Below are 25,728 nucleotides of genomic sequence, written 5' to 3'. Positions count from 1 at the left end.
TTTTATTTTTCTTTTTTCATTATGTTAATCTCACTTGAGAGTGAATATGAGTATTTATTCTCTAAACATCATAAATTTCTTTAAAAAAAAATCTAATTTATAGATTTTTTATCCAAATAATAAATACAAGAAATAACTAATAAAAAAATTATTAATTGCACCATAAATTTTTTTAAAATAATATTATTTAAATTTTAAAAAAATAAACCAAGATCAACCTCACTTAACTCGAGTCGAGCCTTGTGGAAAATTGAGTTATGATCACAGCAGAAAAACACTTTAATTAAAAGTCGATTGATTCCCTCATCATCGAACCCCAAGAAATCTATGGCTTACAAAAGTATCCAAACTTTGCTCTCTCTCTCTCTCTCTAATCCTTTCCTAATCCCCAATCAATGCCAGTACAAGCATCTTTGGAGTACTAAAAACCTTATCTCCACTCTCACACTGAAGCAAGTAAACCCCACTCTCCTGTACCACCTGATCCACCCAAGTACAAAACCTCGCCATTGCAGACTCCATAAATGGATAGAATGAAACCATTCATGATTCTCTGCTGCAACTAGCCGATCTTTGCCCTAGCTAGTACACCACCAAACACCCTCCTGAAACAGTGGCGCGTGCCTGACACTTTCCAGTACCAAAAAGTTTGTGATAAGGTTTAAGGATGAAAAAAAATCCTTAAAAATCCAACCTTGGTAACACTCACTCTCAGGAAGTATCATAAAAAGAAAAGAAAAGGGAAGTTAAGAAATAAAGACCCGAAAAATTAAAAAAAAAAACAAAAAACAAAAAACAAAACATTTAGGCTATTTTTTGTGGTGCACTGCTAAAATAATTATTGAAAAAAAATAATATATAAAAAAATAGAAAAATATTTGATGGCGATTCTCGCTACAAAAACAAAGAGGTTTTTAGTGTTTTTAGTTTATATATAGAAATCAAAACCATATCAAAATAATTAAAAGATATAAGCAAATAGAAATAATTTTAAAATAAATTTCTATAATAGTTTTTTTTTCTTTCTTTCTATCCTCTTCTCTTCTGTACCAGTATAGTAGATATTGTAAGTACCCAAACACTATCTTACATCTTATAACAACCTTACATGCTATAACTACATTGGAACCATGGAAGCCTTGTAAGAGAAAAACAAAAATATTAAAGCATCAGCAACAGTAGTCATAAAAAAAGCTGAAAAGAAGCAAACAAGATCCACCTCGAACCTCTCTCCACTCCATCATCCCCTCCTCCTCCTCCTCCTCCTCCTCCCCCTCCTCCTCCCCATAATTCCCATCACCACCATCAGCTACCACCATCTTTCTCTCTTTTGTCAAAACAATTTTTTCTGGGGAGAAATATAGGTGCTCATATCTTAAAAATCCAATCTCTTTGTACTATAACAAATAAAAATCCCATCTTTGTATGGTTTCTTACTCCGTTCCTTTCATACAGAAGTCCTCCTACATCCTTGTGTTCTTTCTTCTTCTTCTTTTCTTTCCTTGTTGTTCTTGTTAGTGTTACATTTAGTGCGCCATATCTTGCTATCCATAAGAAAGTTCCAATCTTTGGAAAAAAAGTCAAATCTTTTTGTACTGTTTTTTAGGCCAGAAGAATAAGGGAGATAATAGTGAATTGGGTTTTTTGAGAAAATGAGAGAGGATGATTCAAATTGGTTTTCAAGATGGGAAGAAGAGCTTCCTTCACTTGAAGAACTGATGCCTTTATCACAAACCCTAATCACTCCTGATCTTGCTCTTGCTTTTGATATTACAAACCCCATTAATACCACCACCACCACCACTACTAATAACCATAACTCTTCTCTCCATCAAAATCAGCCTTTACCACCTCCCCCACCACCACCGGCTGCGGTTTCTCCAACCCCAACTAATCCATTGGCCTCACCACAGCCTAATTCAGGGGACTTTGCTGCGGATTCTAGTGAATTAGGCTCAGGTGCAGCAGGAGATGAGCCGAGAACCCTTAAAAGGCCAAGGCTTGTTTGGACTCCGCAGCTTCATAAGAGGTTTGTGGATGCTGTGGCACATTTAGGGATCAAGAATGCCGTCCCTAAGACAATAATGCAGTTAATGAATGTAGATGGGTTGACTAGAGAAAATGTTGCAAGTCATTTGCAAAAATATAGGCTTTATTTGAAAAGAATGCAGGGTTTGTCCTCTGGTGGTGGTGGTAATGGTACTGGTGGTGGAGGTGGACTCACTGGTGGCACTGATGCTGCTACGGATCATTTGTTTGCAAGTTCTCCCGTGCCAGCGCATTTTTTGCATCAAGGGAGGCCTAATTCGGATCATTTCTTGCCGTTTGTGCCTGTAGCTGCATTGCAACACCATCATCACCAACAGCAGATGGCTGCAGTGGGACATCCCCAATTGCCAAGTCAGTATCATAGGCAGATGGGGCACTTTGGGTCGCCGACGAATGGTCAGTTTGAGCATCCATTTTTGCCTAGGCAAACACAGCAGCCTGTGCATAGGATGGGGGCACCAGTGCCCAATACAGTTCCTGGTTATGTGGAAGATTTGGAGTCAGTGAATGGGAATGGAGGAAGGAAAGTTCTCACTTTATTTCCAACAGGGGATGATTGAATTTAGGTAATTGTTGACTCCATTGATCTTTCTCTTTTATGGCTGATTTGGTTCCTGGGTCTTTGTTAAGTTGGTATTTCTGGTAGTTTTGTTAGAGTTCAATTTAGAAACTTTGTTGTCGTTTTTGCATTAGCTGCTGCTGTTGTCATTGACAACAATCTTAATGGTAGATATTGGTTTCGGGCTTCCATCTACAGATCCCAAAAACTCCTTGGCTTCTAATATTGGTGTCTCTTGGGAGTAACTGGAAGTGATGGATAGTATCCGTTTATGGTGTCCTTCAACTTCTACATGTGTAATTAAGATATTGGTAGCATTCTGTATGTCCTCTCAGATCCTGGTGACAGATCGAGATGTCATTCCTGGTGGCAAATAATGTAAGCTTAATCCATGTCAACAATTGTTACAGTCTTTGAGATATTGTGTCAATCTGGTTTTCAGAGAGGGTTTGCTTTATCCCAAGGTTGTATGGGAATCGGCTCAGTGTCGTTATATTTACAGTCTTCTTGTCAGTGAAGCTTTAGTGTCATTGTTCATCATGGGCAGCTGGAGCGTTTGTGCTTGCTGATGAGGATAAATAATGGTGGCAAGTGCATTTTATGTTCTTCAGAAATCTAAGCTTGGGATCGGTATCCTTGGTTGGCACATTGGTAACTCAGTTTCTCAGTGAGGTCCAAAATTCTCTTTACTTTTAGAGCCTTCGGCCTTTTTTCTGTTTATTACTCCTGTGTTCTGTAGAGGTGAGCGGTACTTGCTGTACATTGTGTGACTTCATAGAAGACTTAAGACCCTAAAGGGTTGTCTTAAAATCTAATGTTTTTAGAATGTTTAATTTAATTTAATGTCCCGGTTGAAGTAGCTGAAGTTTATTTGTGCCCATGACATTCTCTCTGTTTCTTGTGCTAACTAATATTTGTTTCAAATATTTTTGCGATGCTCCTTTTCGCTCTTGTTGCTCTTGTCTACAACTGAAAGATGATCATTCAAAATTTATTTTAAAAAAACACTTAGAGAGGATTCTTTTTCCTTATTCCCCACAGAATTTAAAGAAATTAGAGAATGAATGAATTAAGAATATTGGTGCTGAGATTGTGGATATTAAGGTATGGATCATTATTCAGTTTATAATTTGTCAAGAATCTTCATGGATGCTCTTTTTATTTAGTTTATAATTTGTTGAGAATCTTCAGGGATGCTCTTTCTGCTGAGTGTGTACCTTGCATCTCCATGTCATGGTTCTTTGCAGTTTCAAAGTTTTTGAATTAAATGCCAATGTTTCTTTCTATGAACTCTCAGCAGCTGAAAGTTAATTTTCCATGGATTCTGATGTTCAGAATGTGGATTAAAATCTAGATCTGCACTCCAGTTTGAACCATTAGCATGAAAATCACCAGGTTTGAGACACTGCCTTTGATCTGAATTTTTATTTTGATGCTATATGAGTTTTCTCTTATATTTTTACCAACCAGCTCTAACCTTTTTGGTTGGAGCTATTTCACCATTTCCTGGGAAATGCTGAAATCGTGTGCAACATCAACAAGGTTTTCTAAACTGTTCTTGGTGAGTCGGTGACCCTCAATTGGCTTGTCTAATATGTTCATGTATATTGTACCTCTCGGGTGTTTTGTTTGTTCTTCTTTAGTAAAAGTTGAGTCGCGTTCTTCGGAGTTGTTCGAGTTTGAAACAAAGCTATTTTCATTTTCTGCTTTATGACATACCATGAAAGAACTTTTCTTTTAAATCAGTAAGTCAACTACAGGAAACTTTTCATCATATTGTCTAAAGCTTACTTGCTAGTTGATTGGAAATGGTGTGTCGATACTTGGAATGGAAAGAAGGGTTTCGATTGAAGTGAATGTTAACATTTCTGATTTCCTCTTCCTGCCCACACATTCACACATACTTCTATGTTCCTTTGTCATTGTCATGATCTTTTACAGGAATGGTCCATCAGGTTTTCAAAGGTTTTTGAATGATAGTTCTCTTTTATCAGATACGGTAACCTGCTTTGTTTTATCAAAATCGGTTCTCCTTCCACTTAGATTGTCATGTTCAACTTAAACAGCACATTAAGAGATCCAAGACCGGGATCCCTTAATTGGCTCTTCGGCTGCTGGTTGATCTGTCGGAGGATATTATCTATATTGTTTATCCCAACTCTGCTATTCTTCTATACCTCCAGTCTTGTATCATTTCATCCAAGTTGCCAGTTCATTTCTCCACTTTTTTGGTGCATGTACTAGCATGTCTAGCTAGGTCTGCGCAGCTCGCTTAACCGTGTCATTCCAGGCATCTCCCGTTTCCTCCCATATTCCTTGAAACAGATGCCATGGAATCTTATTCGTGTTGGGAAACACGATGTATATTTTTCTATTGCTGAGAATATGAACTGATAGCAGGAATTAAAGATGCATTTTCCATACCATTGTTGAATTCTTTAATCTTAGCCAGTGTGGTCTCCCTTTTTATACTACTGCTGCGTTCAATGTTTCGATGTGCAACTAAGCATGCTCTTAGTTACAACAATTTTTTATGTGGCACGTTGAGGTTCAGCGCAAGCATTTTATAAGAAAAGGAAACCCTAAAGTATCATGGGAGCTCATAAAAACAAGAGCACATGGACAAGCTGGTAAGAGGTGTCATGCGTATACTAGCCTCTTAAATGACCTAGGTGTTGCACTCCTTAATCATAGTTTTATTTGGTTTTTGCTCTAATTACAGGATTAATTAAGGTGTGAGGGTTTTAATTAAGGGTAAAGTCAGCACATTAGGTTATGAATGTATTTTTTAGTATTGGGATCAGCTCTGCTCTTCTTGAGGATAAGAAGCTCATTTAGCTTTGTGAGTAACATGATTGCTTCATAACGATAGAATTATACTGCTTAAATCATACAACTTTTTTTTCCTCCTGAAGATTTAGACCTTTTGTACCGTAAAAGCTTACTCAAAATTTAAAAAAAAAATGATTATGATAGGAAATAAAAGAAAGAAAAACTTTTTTTCTTGTACATTTACTTGGTTAATTTTCATTTGTGACTCCCAATGTGATCCAGTTTGGTGGATTGATTTAATAAATTCATGATTTAAACTTAGTTTTAATTTAAATGGTTTTGATATTGATCTTGAGAAACTCAAATAACCTTATAAGAGTTGCCTCGTAACCCATTTGACATGGCTAAACTTGGTCAAAACCCAAGAAAAATAAAAATATAACTAAAATGAAGTTGTTTTAGAAAAAAAAAAAAAAAAATTCATATTAACTCAATAACCCAAATCTTCCATGCATGCAGTTAGATCTAGAGCCGGTTTCGACAGCTATGCTCCAAAAAAAACCAAAGCTTATCTGCATGTTTTCTACTGCTGCTGCTACTGAGGCGGGTAAACAACAACCTGGATCCCACAAGATTATTAGATCTTATCATAAAACTGTCACAAGGCATTATTGGGTATCGAGTCCTGATCGTAAGTATGCCAAAGACATGCTTTACCCCTTTCTCAGTACATTTTAGATCGGTCTTGCCTTGCCTAACTTCCTTTTTCCTGGTCAATTTTTTTATTATTTTTATGAATAAAAAGATTGCAATCTAGAACCCTCTCATTTTCATCACTTTGGCACTTTTAGCTCGGGCAACCCCAAAAAAAATTAAATTATTTAATTTGGTCCCTGAGCTTAGAATTATTTCATGATGATTTTGCATTTATCTCAGCCTGTTTTTTGACAAAAAGCAGGTTGAGAAGAAAAACAAGCGTGGCCTGAAACTTAACCTTTTCTTTTATTATACTCTTAAAAGTCTAGTTGCATGGCTGTCTAAAGTATTTGATCTAGTGGCTAATAAAATATTTGAGTAGTAATTAGGTATTTCACTTTGATTTTGGATTATTGGCAAATGAAAGGCAATTTTAGATAGCCCCGCCAACTTTTTTAACATAAATATTAGGAAAACCTGATCTGATTGCAGCTACAGATCACAAAACACTAATTCTTGTATATTGTAGGCAGCGAGAGAACAACAACACTGACAGTTCAGAGTTCAACACTTTAGATTAAAGTAACTAACAATGCATTATCTACAAAGACAACATAAGGTAATTGTTTAAGATGGTTTGCAAGTAATTGATTGGTAGTGATTGAAGCATGATGAGATCGGAGCTGGCCATGATGTCTCCAGCCCATTTTTATACATATATCCCCATACGATTCTGTTTTACCTTTATTTCTCTAGTCAACGTATTGAATATTTGGATTCCATTACAAAGCTGGTGGCCGTTACTTTAGACATAAGCAAATCACCTTATTGGGTCCTTGCTAGTGCTTAATAGCCTAACCACTTATTGTTAGATCTGAGCATATTGCTGCTTTTAGGTATGATACTGGAAAGGTGAATTTGAGCAAATAAAATAGTCTCATCATTACACTCCTTACTAATATTAAGATCCACAGAAGCAGAAATGAACTAAAACTGGAATAAAAAAGGAGGTTTATAGCAGAAAGTCTTTGAAAGATCCTAACAGGGAGTTATCTAGTATAGAGAAATCTGAGAGTAAACCGGTGACACAATTCCCATCTGTCTAGCATTTAATGGTTTTGAGAGTAATCAAAGCTAAGAGGTTGCTGACAGAATGGAGCCTGCAAAAAGAAAAGAGTATTTTAGATGTGCAAATTGAGAAGAAAAGTAAGCACGCAAATGAAGCTGGTTCACAAAACAAGAATCACACTGTTTCAAAGAGCCGACATCAAGAAACAGCCAAATATTTCGGCCGCAAGGAAGCAATTTATGGGGTCGCTTGCCACAAAAAACTACGCAAAGGCTTAAAGATAGTCTTTCTTTTTCTTCCCTTTTTTGATCAAATAAAGATGGTCAAATTTGAGGTTCTACCCCTGCCCCACCTCAAAGGGGTAAAAAAAAAAAGCAGACATGTTCAAATTCAAGATTGTAATTAATAAACTATAGCCCTACCTGGAAAGCAGCATGTCTAAATTGCTCGTATGAATGTGCATACATCATTGCAGCGCTTGGCCATTGTACATAGGCGGCATCGCTTGATGTCTGATTTGATCCCAGTGCACAGAAGGGGCTCATAACTGGGCCTGCAGCAGGCTGGTAGCCAAGGGAAGCCTGCGTCCTTGGCATCTGACCCATCTGAGGAAAACCAGTATCATACTGCATAAAAGGATGTGGAATCTTCTGCATATTGAATGGTGTCAAGCTAAAACTCTGATTAGCTGGAAGGCTCCTAACATACCTGCATCATTCAAAAGCAATTTAGTTTGTTCAATAAAAAAAGCAATCTTCTGTAACATAGAAGATGAAAATTAGGGTAACAAGAGATTTAACTGTTTCTAAAAATTTGAGAAAATCAAATCTTGAGAGTCAAGTCTCTATCTAATCATGCTGTGCAGGGATAGACTTTTTTTTTTAATGTTTTTGGGTACCCATTTTGGAGGAAATCTTGTTCTCCAACATGTGATTGTTCAATTTGTTATGAACAAGATTTCTAAAAGGCAAGTAGGGAAATAACCAAGAATGCATTGTGGCCTTGAATCATCACAAGTTAGCAACCCATTATAGAACAACCCTTTAGAATAAACAAGGCTCATCAACAAGTTGATATTCAACACCATATTTTGACAATATGTTCATTCCATGACAGAATTACCAGCAAAAAATCCACGATATGAAGTAACCAATCTTCCATATCTGTCAACCCCCAAATATAATGAATATTCCTTACCTATCGTAACTCCGATCATAATCTGGGTCAGTGCGATCCTTCTCCCTGTCTCTGAAAATGGCAACACGAGACGACATACTGTCCCTGATAAAAACATTTTTTTCTGGATCAACAACAGGGTTCCTACTCTCTTCATTCTCATCCTTGCTTGAACTTAAATTTTTGCTATCTGTAGGGAGCTCAGGCACAGCATCTTCTGCAGTGGGGCTGCTGGGGCTACTGAAGATGCGAGCTCGTGCCCTATCATAGTCCTCCTTCCTCTCTTCCACACTTCTCACAGGACTCCGTTTGACCCCAAACCCATTTGGATCATTTATAGACCCTTTGTTGGGCCTGGGTCTGATGGCAAGCTTAATCTTCTCAGGTTTATCACTTTCCAACTGTTTTGCAGGAATTTCAGATAGGCAAACTGCAGGATATCTGCTTTGAGCTGTTTTCTGCACCAGAATCTTATTTGCCAGACCATCAAAGCCAGTATCCTGTACCATGGTTATCAGCCCATAGTGATGAGCGACACGATGTGCTGCAAGCCTAAGGTAGGAGGTAGGGAAATGCTGGAATTCAAATAGTTGTTGATCAGGGTTTTGCAAAAACCTCTGGATATCAAGTTCCATCCGCAAAACTGATCCAGCAAATTCAGAAACAAAATAAATCTTAGCGGTCCAGAAAGAGAAAAAAAAAAAAAAAAAGCAAAGCCACCATAACACAAAGCAAACAACCAAAACATCACTGCAGCCATAGCAAGTCAATGCTAATTTTATAATAATTTTCATCAGAAGAAAAAGAAAATAACTACAAAATACTAAAAAGCCAAATCTAACTACCATCAAGGCCCCAAGAAATAAGAACACAATCAGTTTTGATGCCTAGAACTTTCAAATTCAAAAATAATTCTTCATCATCTAAACTTTTAGGTTTCCATGCCCAATACATCACTGCACTAGTCATGTCAGTGTCTTGATTTGAAAGGGTTGCCATGGTTGGACATCCAACATAAATATATGAACTCAACAAACACGTCTTTGCCTATGTATAAAAAGGTCTTGATCCTGAAACTATCTTGTTTGAAACCCTGTTGTAACTGTCTTAGTTAATTTTGAAGTGATATTCTCTAGTCTTATGCCTTTCTTTTTTCCCTCCAGGGTAGGGATCCTGGAGCACCTCCTTGGTGCAACAGGTGCCTACCACCCAAATATGGTGAGGGTGGATCGTTGAAATATAGGGATGCTCTTCATTCTATGACAGTTTCTCTGTTTCGCCAGTGTCACCCAAAACAAGCGGTGGAACTACATTGAGGCTTGAGGAGACCATGCAACAAACCCCACCCCACCCAAACAAAATATTGCTAACAATTTTGAAAAAAAAAAAGATTTAGGTTATTACAGTGGCAACATCTACTTTTACTTAATAACCCTAAACCATAAAAACTGTAAGGTTTTCACTTTCTGTGGTCTTTCTTCCAATAGATATAAAATATTCTCTCCTAGTCACTAACAATTTTGAAAACTTTCACATTTAGGTTATTACAGTTTCAAATGTACCTTGGGACTATTCTACACTGGCATCCCACTAAATTTCTAGTTCCACCCTGTCCAGGACCAAAACTGTATTCACGCAGCAGCAACTTCTACTTTTACTTGTGCGTGTTTGACATTGTGGTAGCTTTTGTAGTTGCAATTTAAAAAAAGTAGGTTTAAGAAAAATACTTTTGGTTGCAATTTGAAATATGTTTGGTTGAAACTGCTGAAAGATAGATCTTTGATTGCAAAATAAATGAAAAGCATGTCTCCATAAATGAAAGCAGGTTATTTTAGCTTCTACAAAACCAAGGTTTGAAACACAATTATGTGTGGGTCTAGGTGCTATTTGGCTAACCAAAAAGTTTTTTGTGTGGTTTGGTAAAAAACAAAAGCTACCACAATACCAAACAGTCTCCCTAAACCATAAAAACTGTAAGGTTTTCACTTTCCATGGTCTTTCTTCCAATACATATAAAATACTCCTTGCCAAAATATGAATGACATTCTCAACAGTACCTGATTTGCTAAACATAAAAGGCATGTGAGCTTTCAGAAAGTAAGAGGCGAGAAAGATTGAATCCTAATCAATACAACAACGGGTGTGTTTGTTGAAATACAACATCTCATGCCATTTATTAGAAATATGAGCATTTAATTAATGGAAATAACGGTACCTGGAAAACAACATACTCATCTCTATGTTTCACATAAGACTTTGCATCTGTTATATAAATATTGTACCAATGTCCTTGGGGATGCAATAGTATACCGCCTCATTTTTTCTTTCCCAGAAAAAAAAAAAAAAAAAAAAAACCAACCAACCTCTGGTAAGGATGCACACTACCATACCCCCATGCAACTTCAGAAGTAACCAGATTAAAAAAGGAACCTTAAGAGCTATAATTCTCTCACCAAGCAGTAACTACCTTGACATGTACACACACAAAGGTGTGCAGTCAATAGAAATCCAAGTAACAATCCATACAACAGAATTAGTGTGCACTACAATGACAATTAAATCACACATAAATTTGGAAGACTAAGTAATCAGCAACAAACTAATTCCTCTCCTACAACATCACTTAACCCAAGGGAGTGAAAAGGTGTTATTAGGGGCATTGAGACACTCAAGATAGCACCTGGTTCATAAAAAATAACGAGCCTATTGTGACTAATTAGAAGTCTATTAAAGAAGTCAGCATCGGATCTAATCTACATTCAGAACCAATCAATTTCCCGGAACTGCACTCGAGGAAAAGAAATTAGACAATTGAATCCAATTTTCCCATTATTTTCCTAACCGTGACTTGGAGGCAATTAGTTTGTGGATGACAAAGCTAAACTAAAGCTACAAATCCTGCTCCTCCCGTTACATTATTCTTTCCTTAGCAACCACACGAACCTCTAATTCACATAAATCAAAACCCAGATCTAATATGTCTTAAAACTCCTAGATAAATCAATTTCAAAATCAACGAAAACCCAATTCCAAAATCAAAACACAAATCACAAAACCCTATAAAAATCATACAAACACAAAATTACCCAGATAAATCCACAAAATCAATAAAACAACAAAAAGTCAGAAACCCATATGGCCAAACACGTCCAAATAACCTAAAAACCAAAATCTTGAACAACACAGCAAGTATCCTAAAAAAAAAATCGAAAAATCGAAAACAATTGCAAAAAAATCCAAGCACTAACTGGTGAGACGGTGACGCGGGTTCTGTAGAGCCTCAACCAAGAAAGGATCCACCATTGACTCCTTCTCATTAATGGCCGCCGTTGCTTGTTGTGTTGTTGAGTCCATGATAATAAAATATCACCACTTTCTATGTTTCTCTCTCTAGAAAAACCTCTTTTTCCACGCTTCTTCTTCTGCTTCCCTGTGAGTAGAGAGAGGAAGGGAAGGGAGAAATCAAAGAGAGGATAGAGGCGTGTGTTACAAAGCAAAGGGTTTCATTGTTAGAAATTAGAGAGAGATGAGCCAACCCTTCGTTGTTCCCTTTGTTTTGGGTCTTATCTCTCTCTCTCTCTTTTCTAACCAAAACGAAAGAAAGAAGGCTGCGGGCAGGATTTTCTTTTTCTATCATGTTTATATATGTGTGTGTGTAGTTTTAATTGTAAATTTAAAAACTTGTAAGTATATTTAATTAAATAAATTAAAAATTATATATGCTAATAAATAAAATTAAAATTGTTAAGAACAATGAAATATTAAACTGAAAAAATTATGAGATAAATATAAATCAAAATAATTAATTGAACAATACAAGTCATATACATGACCATGTTTAATAACTTTGTTTATTATAATTAAATTTTTATTTAATCATATGATAAAAAAAACACATGAAAATGAATCAATAAAATAAAATAAAAATTATATGAGGTTAAACATATTAAAAAATATATTATTATTTTATATGAAAATAAATTAAAAACTAAATAATATTAAACCAAAGACTAGATTGAACAATTAAAAAATAAATATTGATGTAGATATTTTATCTTGAAATATGGGTCATAAGCATGATTTATTCATAAACTAAGTAAAAGTAAATCATATAAATATCTCATAGAGATTTGTTAAAATTAAAAAAAAAAACCAACAAAAAATCAATAAAACCCAATATTAAATTATTAAATTATATATATTATATATATATATATATATATATAACAATAATAACCTCAAGAACACAAGCCTAGATTAGATACCCAACACACCCAAGCTTTAAAAAGCAAAGCCTCGACATGTTGGCCTTTTAGCCTAAAACTATATTATAATTTTTATTAATATTATTTTAAGAGGTGGATGACATTTCATCTTCCTCTTAGTTTCTTAAAAACAATATATAAATGGGTTATGTGTGTTATGTACTGACCTAGTTTCAGGCATCCAAAAGACCTCTAGAAATTTGAATATTGATTTGTTTTTTTCCTTAAAAACTTGATTTTGAATCAAAAACTTAGAAAATACCCTATAAATCTTTTAAAAAAACCTTGTTTATAGCTTTGAACAAACCAAAAAACTACCCGAAAAACTAAAATGGATGCAAAATTCAAAAACATCTTGAGCTTAGACTTCTCATTCAGGGCAATGAGAATGACAAAAAACAAATAGGTAAAACTTTTCTTGTCGAATAGAATTTGTTAGCATCAAAATTAATTTTTTTATGCTTGAAATCAATATCAACCAAAACTCTCTTTGCAATTGGAATTCAACTATTTTCTCCCCTCTCTCTCAAACTATGAATAAAAAAATAAAAAAAATACAGATCTAGATCACTATTGAATTTGTGAAACATTAAGGAATCAAAAAGTTATAATTTAAAATGTAAGAGGGACAGAGTGAACTTTTTGCCCCCTTTTTAAATTGACACCTATTTTTTCATTGTTTTACAATATGGTATTATACTTTTTAATTTTGTTCATATTCAACAATTTTTAATAAATTGATCATAAATTTGGGCATAAAATGATGCAATTAAATAGAAACAATATTTGGGGGATAAACCATAAAAAATATTAAAAAAATTATTATGGATTGTTACAATATTTATAATGTAAGAGGACCATGATGAAATTTTTGCCCTATTTTTTAATATGCCATCTATTTTTTCCACGTTTTATACTTTGGTCCCTTTTTTTAGTTTTATTCCTCCATGATATTTTTTTGATAAAATGGCCAAGAATTTGGGTATAAAAAGGATGAAATTCAATAAAAACAAGGTTTTGAGGACTAGATTATGGAAAATAAAAAATAATATTATGGATTACTACAATTAAAACACAATGCTTTTAGTATTTTTCTACTATTTATTTGACTTGTGCTTCTTTACTTGCTGAGTAATTTTTTATTCCAACACCAAAAAAGGAATATGACAGAAATTCATTTGTGCTTTTTGACATAAAAATATCATAATTGTAAATTTAAAAGGTTATGCAGGTATTTAATTAAATAGATTAAAAATTATTTGTGCAATCAAAATAAATTATGAAACTCAATCTCTAACCAACCTAAGTTAACCAGCTAAACTCGTAATTCAGATTATGAACACAATCGAGATCAATAGATCTTTTTATAATTTTTTAACTATATAATAAAAACAAAATACTCACAAAATTAAAAATCAACCAAATATTGGAGTGTTTATTTGATATCACGATAAACCTACAAGTATCAAATTGAAACAAATTACTTTGCCCAATTAAAAATTAACAAAAAATTAAATGATGAATTTGAAAATAAAAATAAAAATAAAACAATAAAGATCAAATTGTGAAGGATCAAAATGAAAAAAAAAATCAAATCAAATAAACATATAAAAAGTAAAAACAGCCTAGACATATGAGCTTAGTCAACCCAACACATATGGGCCTAAAAAACAAAAGCCCAGGTGTCTGGGTTAGAGTTAGTTTGTTTTTTTATGGAATGGATGACTTGTCATTCACCTTTATTTTTTAAAAAATAAAATAAAAATAGACAATGTATTATCTATCTTTGTGTGATTCTACCACCAAAATAATACTAATGTTGTTTTCTATGCAGAGACACTTGCAAAATATTATAAACACCTTTATAAACTCTTATACAGTGCAAAAATTCAGAAATCCATAAAAAAATTCAAAATCAACCCATAATAAATAAATAAATAATCACGAGCTTATTATATCTGCTATCTTATGCAAAGTGAATCGCTAAAATTATGATTTTTGCTCTCCTAAGCTAGAATCCAATAACTTCTCCTTTCCCCCCTCTAACACAGAATAAAAAATAAAGAAAATAAAGTTGCGTATAAAAAAAATGAACGTTTAAAGTTTACAAGAATAAAAAATGCATAATTGAAAAAGTCAAAAGAACCCATTTATTTTTTCCGCAAACTTCAAATCCTCCATCTAATTTCTTTTTTTTTTTTCACTATTATCATTTGTTTTTTGATTTTATACTATCTTGATGATTTTATTTAAACTGACATTCTATTTAGTCTAAAAAGGGCAATTTTTTTTTAAAGCATTGGAATAAAATACATTGTAAATAACTAATACATATGAATAGAGAATACACAATGTGATTCGCAAAATAAATCCCACATGCCTTTTAGATTTTGTTATAATAATTTTCTATAATAATAATGGCAAGATGTCATGCTATAATGGTCATGCATGCGATTTAACTGTGTTTTTAAATTTTATATTATTTTTTTTTATATCATTTATTATTTTAAGATGATATTAAAAATAAATTTTAAAAATAAAAATTATTTTTAATATATTTCTAAATATAAAACAATTTAAGTTACAATATGCCATTCACTTATATTACCAGTTACACGCGCTCGGTAATCAAAATGACCTTTAGTGGGCGTTTGTTAGCTAGGGGCGCCGCGCTTTAACGAACGAAGCCTATTGTTTTCTAGATCTCTCGATCTTAGCAGAACAAACAATCTGTCCATATCTCGACCATCAATCAGATAATCAACCGATAGTAGGACTCCATCGAGGGGTGGAGAGCTAATGACAGCTACGCTCACACCTTATCATGTGTCCACCTGACTACACCCACACCTTAATACCTTTCTTCCCACCTTGACTTCACTGCTCCCAGTTGCCAAGCATTGCTTCCGATTAACCCACCGAAAACCTCCCATCCAAACAAAAGCCCTAGCAGCTCTTATAAACCTCCATTTCATCTCCGATCAATGGCTTCTTCACCCATGTTGTCTTTAACCAGAGTTATATCATCAAAATCCCAACTTTTCAAACTCCTTCTCTTCTCCTCCACCCGCTCCACCCGCTCCTTCTCCTCCACCCGCTTCCCCTCTACAACCGAACCTGATACAGACTCCACCACTGATTTCTCCTCTACAGGTGACTAATATTTCTTATTTACATTTTCATCGTTTTGACTGATTCTTGTGAGTATATAAAAAACAGTCTCATAAATACCCTTCAGATGAGGATGATGTTGCTGCTGATGCTGAGATTTATGGCCGCCCCCACCCTTTTGTCAAAGAAGGGCCAGAGTTGCTGTATGATCTGAAAGACGAGTTTGATGCCATGTATGCAAGAGTGGACTTACCTGGGGTTAGCAAAGAAGGGATAAAGATGTGGGTCAAAGATGATTCTATCTATGTTAGGGGTCAAGAAGTCAAGAAAGTGAGGCTTTATTCTAAAGAAGAGGAACCCAGGAAGTATTCTTTCGAGATTGACCTTCCAAAGAATGAGTACAAGGCCGAGGACATTAGAGCTGTGATGGAGTCTGGTGTTCTTAGGGTTTTTGTGCCTAAAATCAAGCCCGAGGAGATTGATGATGCTTTTGTGATCAACATTGAGTGATTTTGGTAAAGCAAGCAGTGAGTCTCTGCCCTTTGGTGTCAACGATCAACTCCATAACACTTTGTTGTTTTGGGGTTTTAGAAGTTGGTCCTATCTAGTCTAATGTCTTTCTTTTTCTGGTTGATTTCCGCTTGTATTTGGCGTTTTTATAATTTTTATTTTATTTTTTTTATGTTTTAAAATTATTTTAGTATATTAATGCTAAAATTAAAATTTTAAAATAAAAAATTATTATTTTAATATATTAAAATAACCATTATCATATAAGAAATATCATTATTTTCATATATTTATTAAATATGTCAAATAAAAAATGCATTACTTAATCTATGATATTCCATAGCATAAAGCTTTTAGTGAATATGTCTATTGTCTCCGACCTGTTTATTTTTGTATTTTAAAAATATTTTTGAAATGATTTGAATTTTATTTTTATTTTTTATTAACTTTAAATTAATATGTTTTTAGTGTTTTTAAATTATTTTAATGTGTTGATATCAAAAATAATTTTTAAAAAATAAAAAAATATTATTGGCATTCATTTTAGCACGAAAAGTTATTTAAAAAGCAACCACAACCACAACCACACTGCCAAACAAGCTCGCGCCATATGTTTATCTCGGAATTTGGTTCCATAGTGGTGTGATAAAGCGGCACATGCTACTCGCCTAATGTGTCTGAGAGTGTGATTTTGGTTGTTTTTTTAAATACTTTTCATTTGAAAAATTATGTCAATAATTTTTTTTTATTTTTTTGTCAAATGGTTTCATATGATGGTGGAGTTATGATTATGTTTTTTTTTTTTTTTACCTTGAAAACACTTGCAAAAACAAATATGAGATCAAGGGATTTTTTGCTTTTAAGTTGATTTCAGGTTTTCAAATTTTTTTTTTTAATGTGTGTTTTTTAAAGGCCATAATTTGATTGAACAAGTTTTCGAAGGTGTTTCCAATGTGTTTTTAGTCAAAATAGATTGAAAATAAGTTTTTAGATTAAAATAAAACAGAATCTTATTTTTCCAGCCATACCAGGTGTCGAATTCAGAGATTTCTAAATGACACATCATTTTTTTTTCCAAGCAGCTTGCTTAAAAAAAATAAAGGCATATGCATGGGCCTTTTCTTGAGTAAGCTAGGTGCTTGCTTACCAAGCCAAGTTGTGCCTGGCCTTATTTTTTTTTTTTTTCAATTTTTTAATATCAATGGTTTTTTATATGTGTTTTTTAAATAATTTTTAAATATATGTTTTAATTGATACCCCTTCTCTATGTTTTTTTTTTTTTAGTTTTTTAACCTTTGTTGAATAGCAAATGTTCGGTGTGTTTAATTTTTTTCATAAGTTAGTATGATTCACCTATAATTTTTTCACTGAACACAGTTAGATAAATAACCTATATTGCAATATTGAATATCTTAATCTATATTGGTATTTTAATTTTTCCAGTTATTTTTTTTATCATTAATTATGTTTTTTCCATTTATTTACACAATGGTTCGTGATTTATTTAATTGGATGTGGACATAAGTTTTTTTATTTACATTTACAATTTTTATGTAAAAAACCATGTTGAAAAATTCTACATGTTCAAGTATTTTTTATCATGTATTGGTGTTTTTAATTTGATCTTTATTTTTATGATTTCTTATTTTTTCCCCTTAACTCTTTTATAAAAGTCTTATTGTTTTTAGTTTTATCATTCAATTCAGGTTAATGATGTTTTTTTTTTAATTCTAGTTGATCGTTCTATATATATATATATATATATATATGTTTTCGTGTTTGCTATCGTTGCCTCTTTTGTTTATGATATGATTCAATAAAGCTAACTTATTTAGTTGGTCAAGAATATAACCCGAGTTATTTGATTTCTCTTATTTTTTAAAAACACATTTGTGATGCCTAAATGTTTTATTGAAAAAATAATATAGACTCGTAACAAGGTGCGAGCACTAGATTAGTAAAACCTAATTAATGTGATAGAGCTTTTAGTGGTTTGGTTGAACTGGTTAAACCAATCCAAACTCAACTGAATTAATATTAAGAAAAAAATAAAATGATATCATTTGAATAAAAAAAATATTAATTTGAGTTGACCCCATATATTTTTTTTCTTGAATCAATTACTCAATCGAGTCTAAAAAATAACTAAATATACTAAAATGCAGGGGTGTTTCGAACAATGTCAAACACCATTCAAGAAACCATAAAGCATTATGGACTAGAGCAATGCAATTTTGATTTTTTCATTTTGATCCCTTAACCTTTTTTTCTCAATTGTGTCCTTTAGCTGCAAAGTTAGCACCCAATTGCATTTATTTTATCGGCTAGGGACAAAACTGAAAGACAAGAGACCAACTTAGAAAAGGCATCAATGTTTAGAGTTAGCATAAAAAAATACACTTTAATCCCCTGATTTTTTAAATTAGACCATTTTAGTCCATTGTGTTTTTTTCTAAATTCATTTTTGGTACATAACTTCATTTATATTGTTTTAAAGTCCCTGGTTTTTTAAGGAGAGAAGACTTGTCACTAGATTCTGACATATAGAGAAAAAGTTGTTGTTTTCGCATATTCTATCCATCAAATTGGTTAGTGTTGATGTCCAAGGGTTATATTTAATAAAAAGAGTCAAATAACTGTTGTTTCAAACCTTAATATTATATAAAAAAGTAGATCAATGTTGAGAAAGAAAAATATAACCTAGTTTGATTTCATGTTTTGGGGTTGTTTTTCTAATTTCTTAGGTTGATGAATTGGTTTCTAGGTGTTGTGAAGGTGTTTATAACGTGCTGTTTGGTTAAAATGAGTAGAAAAAAAAAAGATCTTTGGGCAAAAATACCCCTATCTAGATTTTCTAGGCACCATTATTGTGGCTAGATTTTGGGCAGATGGGCGACCCGCTGTTTGCTTCAATAGGAGACATGTCGCCTAATTTATTTAATAAAAGATTCGGATGAAAAATCTCCTACCTTTTAATTTCTTTAAAAAAAATATATGGCTCAAGCGTGCAACCTATACTTTTTTTTTTTTTTATATATGGCCAGATGCGCTGGGCCACTAGGCCAATGCATCTAGGCTTTCTGGTGGTTTTTTTTGGATTATTTATTCTTTACTTATGTACAACATGAATTTTTTAAAACATATTATTAGACTCTACTGAACCTTTGGTGTGAATCTTTGATTTGATAAGTTATGATGCAATATGAAGGGCTTCTTTTAATGTATTTTTCTTATTGATTTTTTTTTAAATATGTATTTTAACCCTTTTTTATCATTGAATTTTTTTTTAACTTCAAATAAATAAATAAACAATTTCATTATTTTTTATAGCTTAGCTTGAAAAATTATGCCTGATTGGAATCATATTTTGACATGGGTTCTAAATTTTGTTTGTTGATTAAAGCTAACTGAGATCAATATAACATAACATATTTTTAAAGTTTTAACTTAAACCCTTTTATTACTATTTTATTTGCTTATAGATTTAATATGATTTGTGATAAATTAAGACCTAATGAAGATCTCACTCAGAGAGAATAAAGGAAGAAAAAAGAAATATAAATTATTCATTCAAGTTAACTCATTATAGTTGTGTTCGTTACTCAGGTTGTAAATTTCATATGTTAATCTAGGTTGATAAAATTTGTTTTTGTTTTTTCATTTCACTCTCTCAATTTTTGTTTTCCCAATTTAATCATTTAGCATTTATTTGTTTTCACTTTTAAGTTAGAATTAAATAAAACTAGAATGATAAATTTTTTTTTTTAATATAATCATCATTTGAGTTCGTAAGCTAGTTTGTTGTTTGCCCACTTGATCGAATAAGTCACACCAATTGTTTTTTCATCTATTAATATTTATGGTGGTTAATTAACTTATTCTGATATATTAATTGAGTTTTTAATTATTATTTTAAATATTTTATCACATAAAAGCAAAAATAATATTATTTTATATTTTTTTAATACAATTATATATTTTTTATATGACCGCAGCGAAACAGGCAGCAAAGTCTTAAGTATATTCTGGATATTAAATATTTTTATATAAAAAAAAAACAAGTAAATTAAGCTTTACGTAACGGCGACGGGACGCAACGACGCATAAAAGAAAGTGGTCTGCCATGACAAAGAAAGAAGTTTCCAGACACCGAGGGAGCGGTTACCAAAGAATTTATCGTTCTAAACGTTTCAAACAAATCCCACGCGCGCCTCTCATTCTCATCATCCGTACACTGCACGAATTAAATCAATCCATCAGTAACTTTTCGTGGGCCCCTCAATTTTCTTTTATCTAACACGTGAATTACCACGCGCTGTCAGCGGCTTTTTTTGGCGCCACTTTTTAGCCTCTGGATTGGCTTTGACTTTTCTAACAGAAGCAGGCACGGACGAATAAATTAGTGGATTAGTTGGAGCGTGTGATCACGCTTTGGCAAAGACGGGTTGGAGCAATTTAGGGCAAATTATAAATATGGGACTCAACGTATTTTTTTTTATAATAAGGTTTTGATTTGGTCCCTTAACTTCTTAATAGCTCCAGTGTTACCCTTTACCTTACAAAATTGTTCCAATATCTCTCCGCATGAGGATTAATTTCACAGAGTAAATAGTATGCAATTTTCATATGTTTAATTTCTCTGCATTTAATAATTCAATTTCAGACATTTAATGATACAATATAGAGTAATAAAGAAAATTCATTAAAATAACTTTGTTAAAATTTTATTTTATTTTTAACATCAGTATATAAAAATTATTGAAAAACACTTAAAAATAAATTAATCCAGTGCTTATTTTAGATAAAAAAAAATTTTAAAAAATAAAAACTAATTTAATACCAAACTAATACTAAGTATATATATTTCATTATTTAACGGAATTAGTCATCTAGTACCCATGAATCACCTATCAACAAAAAGAGATGACATCTTCAAGTAAATGTACAACATATATTGCATTGAAATTGATATCACATAAAGTTTTGGTATTAAATAAAAGAATAAAACATTTAATATTTTTCAATAAAAATATTGAGTTTATTGCTTATAGAATGCACTTTAACCAATCTTTTTACTACAATCCAATCAAATCATTTCAAAAAACTTTTTTTTAATAATTAAAGTATTATCAAATTAATTCTCACCCAACTATAAATAAATATTAACTTGATTGGTTTCTAGATAAAACTTTCATATTCATATTTTGATGAGTGTGTTCACATAAAAAAAACCTTACTAACTCATTAAATTCCAATCCAAACAAATCCACCAGCCATTAAAAGTAAGTAAACCTTACATGTTATAATTTAAAATTGCAATAACATGTTTTCTATACAAATTCAAAACTAATCACACATATATAATATTAATTTTATTTTTTTTTATTTTGATATTGAATAGCCAAAATATTAGTAGATTTCTTATTAAAGGCTAATCAAATTCATCAGCTACTTCATTACAAAAATAAAAAAAATGATGGATTTTTGTCTAAATTACTTTATTATGCAATTTAAAATAAGAGCATCAAAACAGAAAGAAAAAGTCTAGGTCCTTGTAGAATAGTTGTCAAACCTAGTCTAATCTAATCGGTTGACTCGAAAATTTAGGACCCAGAGTCAATCTCGAGTTAAGTTTTTAATTAGATAAAACAAAACACTTATTTAATGAAATCTTTTCTCGATTAACCTGACCAAACCTGATTAATATCTTACTAGGTCAAAAAAAAAAAATAACAAAACAACATCATTTTAATAATAATATTTGATCCAATAATCTATATTTTTTTAGGGGTAGTTCATGAAACGAATCAAACTAGCACATTCCAATTGTTTCAAGTTGGTGAGCCAACAATTTATTATTTTCTTAGTTAAGGGCAAAGGACATGTTAGTAGAAAACATAACAACTGCCAAAAGTCACATGGAAGTCCTCGATTGTAAGTTTCAAAAGATTGATTGTATTAAAATGGAAAAGACTAACTTTCATATACTCAATTGAGAAAAATGAAATGTTGGTATTCCTATAAAAATGGTCATCCAAAATAACCACTAGTTAATAATTTCTCAAAATATAAGAGGAGCGTGTATCCCACTATCCTTTTCCAAACGTGGAAACAAAATTAAATTAAAATTCCACACAAAAAAGCTATAAAACCCCCAAACCCAAACCCAAACTCCTGATTCCCGACCCCAAAAAAATGGCCGATCCCATCCTCGACCACCACCCACCTTCGCTGCCGCCGCCACCATCTCTGCCGCAGAATCCGAATACGTCGACGGAGAACATGGCGGAGGAATTCAATTCCCAACTCCCAACCCCTCCCCTCGACCCTATCTTTTTCGATCAAAATCCTGACAACTTTGACGTTCTAGATCTGTCCTCGAATTTCGACGATATTTCCGATTTTGACATCACCTTTGATGATCTCCCTGACCTCTACTTACCTTACGAGAACGAACAGTTCTTAATCCCTAACAACAACACAGTCAACCGTGATCCGGGTCAACCCGATAATAACCTAGATTTTCAACCGGGTCCCTTTGAAGGTTGTTTTGGGGATTTTGCTTCTAATATGGTCAATTTGGAGTCGACCGACTCGGGTGGACCCGGGAATTGCGGCGATCATGGCGGTTTGGAAGTTGATAAGTATCTTAATCCGACGCCGTCCGAGGCTGAGAGTTGTGATTCGGGAGGTTCTGATTATCGGAGCTCGGTCTTGAGTCCGGTGTCGTCTCATGGGTCTGGGAATTCCGGGTCGGGTGTGTTGAATGCTGGTTCGCCGGAATCAGGTACGAATGTTAATCCCTGTAATTTTGTTGGTGATAAAAAAATTGTCCAAACTGAAACTGAAAGTGCGAAGAAGCGGAAAAGTGCTAAAATTGCGGTAGCTAAGAGGAAAAAAGAAATGGGCGATGAAGAAAATGGAGAGATTATTCGGAACTTGAAGTCCCGGAAAGCGGAGAGTGAGAATGTGCGTGTTAATGTTAGTGGGAGTGCGAGTTTGAGTGGAGAAGAGGAGAGGAGGAAGGCGAGGTTAATGAGGAATCGTGAAAGTGCACAGTTGTCTAGGCAAAGAAAGAAGCATTATGTTGAGGAATTAGAAGATAAGGTGAGAATGATGCATTCCACGATAGCTGAATTGAATGGTAAAGTTTCCTATTTTATGGCTGAAAATGCCACTTTACGACAACAATTGAGTGGAAACGGTGCATGTCCGCCACCAATGTATGCGCCCATGGCGCCTTATCCCTGGGTGCCGTGTGCACCTTATGTTGTTAAGTCACAAGGGTCTCAAGTGCCATTGGTTCCTATTCCTAGGTTGAAGCCACAACAGACTGTGCCAGTGGCAAAGCCTAAGAAGGTTGAGAGTAAGAAAGGGGAGGGGAAAACTAAGAAGGTTGCCAGTGTTAGTTTGTTTGGTTTCTTGTTTTTTATTTTGTTGTTCCGTTGTTTGGTTCCGATCGTGGATGTTAAGTTTGGAGGAGTGAGAGAGGGTGGGGTGGGGGGGCATGGTTTTGTTAGTGAGAAGTTTTATGATCAGCATAAAGGAAGGGTTTTGATTGTTGATGGGCACACAAATGGGTCGCATGAGAAGGTCGGTGTTGGGTATTCTAATTATAGAAGACATTGTGAGAGAGGTTATAATGGCTGTCTGGAGCATGATTCTGCAAATAAAAGAGCTTCTGAGCGTTTACCTGGATCCGATGAATTTGGTCAGTTTGGTAATGCCAGTGAACACCTCGTTGCGTCCTTGTACGTACCAAGAAATGATAAGCTTGTGAAGATAGATGGAAACTTGATAATTCATTCTGTTCTGGCAAGCGAGAGAGCTATGGCCTCTAACGAGAGTCCTGAAGTGAATATCACTAAGGAGACGGCACTGGCGATTCCTGGTGCTGGTAATAATAGAGGTAGACATTCTCATGTGTATAGAACTCATACTGAGCGACAGAAGGCACTTGATTCTGGATCTGCTGACACGTCAAAGGACAATTTGAAGTCATCCGCAGCTAAAGGTAAACTGCAGCAGTGGTTCCGTGAAGGCCTTGCAGGTAATTATTACGCCTTATCATGCATTTTATACATTTCATACATGCATATAAGTTGCTATATTTTATGCTTTCATATATAAACTATCCATTGAAATTTAAAATTTATATTCATCCATGGCATCCTGGTTGATGTTTCTTTTCATTGTTCTTTTAGTATTGTTTATCATGTGCTAAGCAATGAATCAAACCTAGTTTAGGTGGTTTATGGATATTCAACATCATTTATGGTTTTATTTCTCTTTAAGTTTGTAAAGACTAATAGAGTCTCGCTCATAAAAAAGAATTCAAACATAAAAAAATGGACAGTAACAGAGGATCAGCTGGGGTACTGGCAGATGCCGAGTTGAATAGAAGAGGAGGAATTTGAGACAAAATGGGTGTATGGAAATACTGGAAACTTGTGAGCTCTAAAGGAAATGTATTTGCCATTCCATTGTCTGATTAACTGAAATCTGGATTGTGGGATTTAAGTGTTTAATTACTGCACCTATGCTCTGCCTTTTAGTTACAACTTGTAGGTTTTGGATTGTTTATTTTCTGGATTTTTAACAATTTTAGACAAAATAGGGTTTTAACAATTTCCTGGATGTTTTATAAATATATGCCGTGTGCTTAATTCTGTGAATGAACAATTCGTTCTTCTGGATTTGTTTTTCCATGTCCTTGAATGTTTGTTTATTTACAAATCAGGGACCTGAGAAACTGGCAGCTTTTTACTCTTTTTTTTTGGCTTCTCCAGTACTTATTAACAGCGGTTGCTTTATTTTCCTATTTTCAGGGCCATTGTTGAGTCATGGTATGTGCACTGAAGTTTTCCAGTTTGATGTCTCACCTGCACCAGGAGCCATAGTTCCTGCTTCCTCTGTTGCCAATATGACAGCTGAGCACCGACAGAATAATTCTACTCACCTCAAGAAGGGGAACAATAGAAGGATCCTCCGTGGCCTGCCAATTCCTCTTCCAGGATCTGATCTCAATATTACTGGAGAACATGTTGGAAGGAACACCCAGAAAGAGAACTTTCATGGTAATAAATCGGTTTCTCCAATGGTTGTCTCTGTCCTTGTTGATCCCAGAGAGTCCAGCGACAGGGAGGTTGATGCGATCACCCCGAAGTCACTTTCTCGGATTTTTGTCGTGGTGCTCTTAGACAGCATAAAATATGTAACTTATTCATGCGTGCTTCCGAGCGCTGGTCCTCTCCTACACCTAGTGACAACTTGAGGATGGAAAGCAGTTGGGATTATTTTAAACTTTACCCAGCTTCAGCTCCCAGTTTTGTAAACAGGAGAATACCATTATTAGTATCCCACTTTAACCTCCTTGTGTACAAACTTATTTATTATCATTAACAATTAACATCTACTTATCACAACTGTACTGTTCTTATAAATGGTTGAGAATCAGACCCACAATCTTGTAAAACCTTAAATTGTTTTGTGAATCACTTTTATTCATCCTGATTTGCTCA

The 25,728-nt window shown here is 33.7% G+C and overlaps 4 protein-coding genes across 6 annotated transcripts; 3 read left to right on the top strand and 1 right to left on the bottom strand.

Annotated features, from left to right (window-relative positions):
- Positions 1-1,090: 1,090 nt before the first annotated feature.
- On the top strand, positions 1,091-3,473 carry LOC118053009 (transcription factor MYBC1). 3 transcript variants are annotated; one of them, XM_035064123.2, is made up of 2 exons: positions 1,091-2,615; positions 2,807-3,473. In XM_035064123.2, exon 1 carries the CDS (start codon positions 1,653-1,655, stop codon positions 2,607-2,609), a length of 957 nt encoding a protein of 318 aa, XP_034920014.1. In that variant the 5' UTR covers positions 1,091-1,652; the 3' UTR covers positions 2,610-2,615; positions 2,807-3,473. The 3 variants fall into 3 exon arrangements, with proteins under 3 accessions (XP_034920014.1, XP_073266293.1, XP_073266292.1); XM_073410192.1 differs by having other exon boundaries at positions 2,780-3,473; XM_073410191.1 differs by having other exon boundaries at positions 2,743-3,473.
- A 3,520-nt stretch (positions 3,474-6,993) lies between these two features.
- Positions 6,994-11,946, bottom strand: LOC118053006 (uncharacterized). Its single transcript, XM_035064120.2, has 4 exons — positions 11,570-11,946; positions 8,343-8,964; positions 7,568-7,853; positions 6,994-7,236 (listed from the first exon to the last, which is right to left on the bottom strand). Exons 1-4 carry the CDS (start codon positions 11,673-11,675, stop codon positions 7,186-7,188), a joined length of 1,065 nt encoding a protein of 354 aa, XP_034920011.1. The 5' UTR covers positions 11,676-11,946; the 3' UTR covers positions 6,994-7,185.
- A 3,345-nt stretch (positions 11,947-15,291) lies between these two features.
- Positions 15,292-16,379, top strand: LOC118053007 (heat shock 22 kDa protein, mitochondrial). The gene is made up of 2 exons (XM_035064121.2): positions 15,292-15,739; positions 15,825-16,379. Exons 1-2 carry the CDS (start codon positions 15,571-15,573, stop codon positions 16,205-16,207), a joined length of 552 nt encoding a protein of 183 aa, XP_034920012.1. The 5' UTR covers positions 15,292-15,570; the 3' UTR covers positions 16,208-16,379.
- A 5,932-nt stretch (positions 16,380-22,311) lies between these two features.
- On the top strand, positions 22,312-25,728 carry LOC118053003 (bZIP transcription factor 17). The gene is made up of 2 exons (XM_035064117.2): positions 22,312-24,257; positions 25,036-25,728. Exons 1-2 carry the CDS (start codon positions 22,403-22,405, stop codon positions 25,479-25,481), a joined length of 2,301 nt encoding a protein of 766 aa, XP_034920008.1. The 5' UTR covers positions 22,312-22,402; the 3' UTR covers positions 25,482-25,728.

This window comes from Populus alba, chromosome 6 (genome assembly GCF_005239225.2).
Source record: "Populus alba chromosome 6, ASM523922v2, whole genome shotgun sequence".
Lineage (NCBI taxonomy): Eukaryota > Viridiplantae > Streptophyta > Magnoliopsida > Malpighiales > Salicaceae > Populus > Populus alba.
Note: the sequence above shows the minus strand (reverse complement) of the source record. Positions and strands in the feature narration are given on the sequence as shown.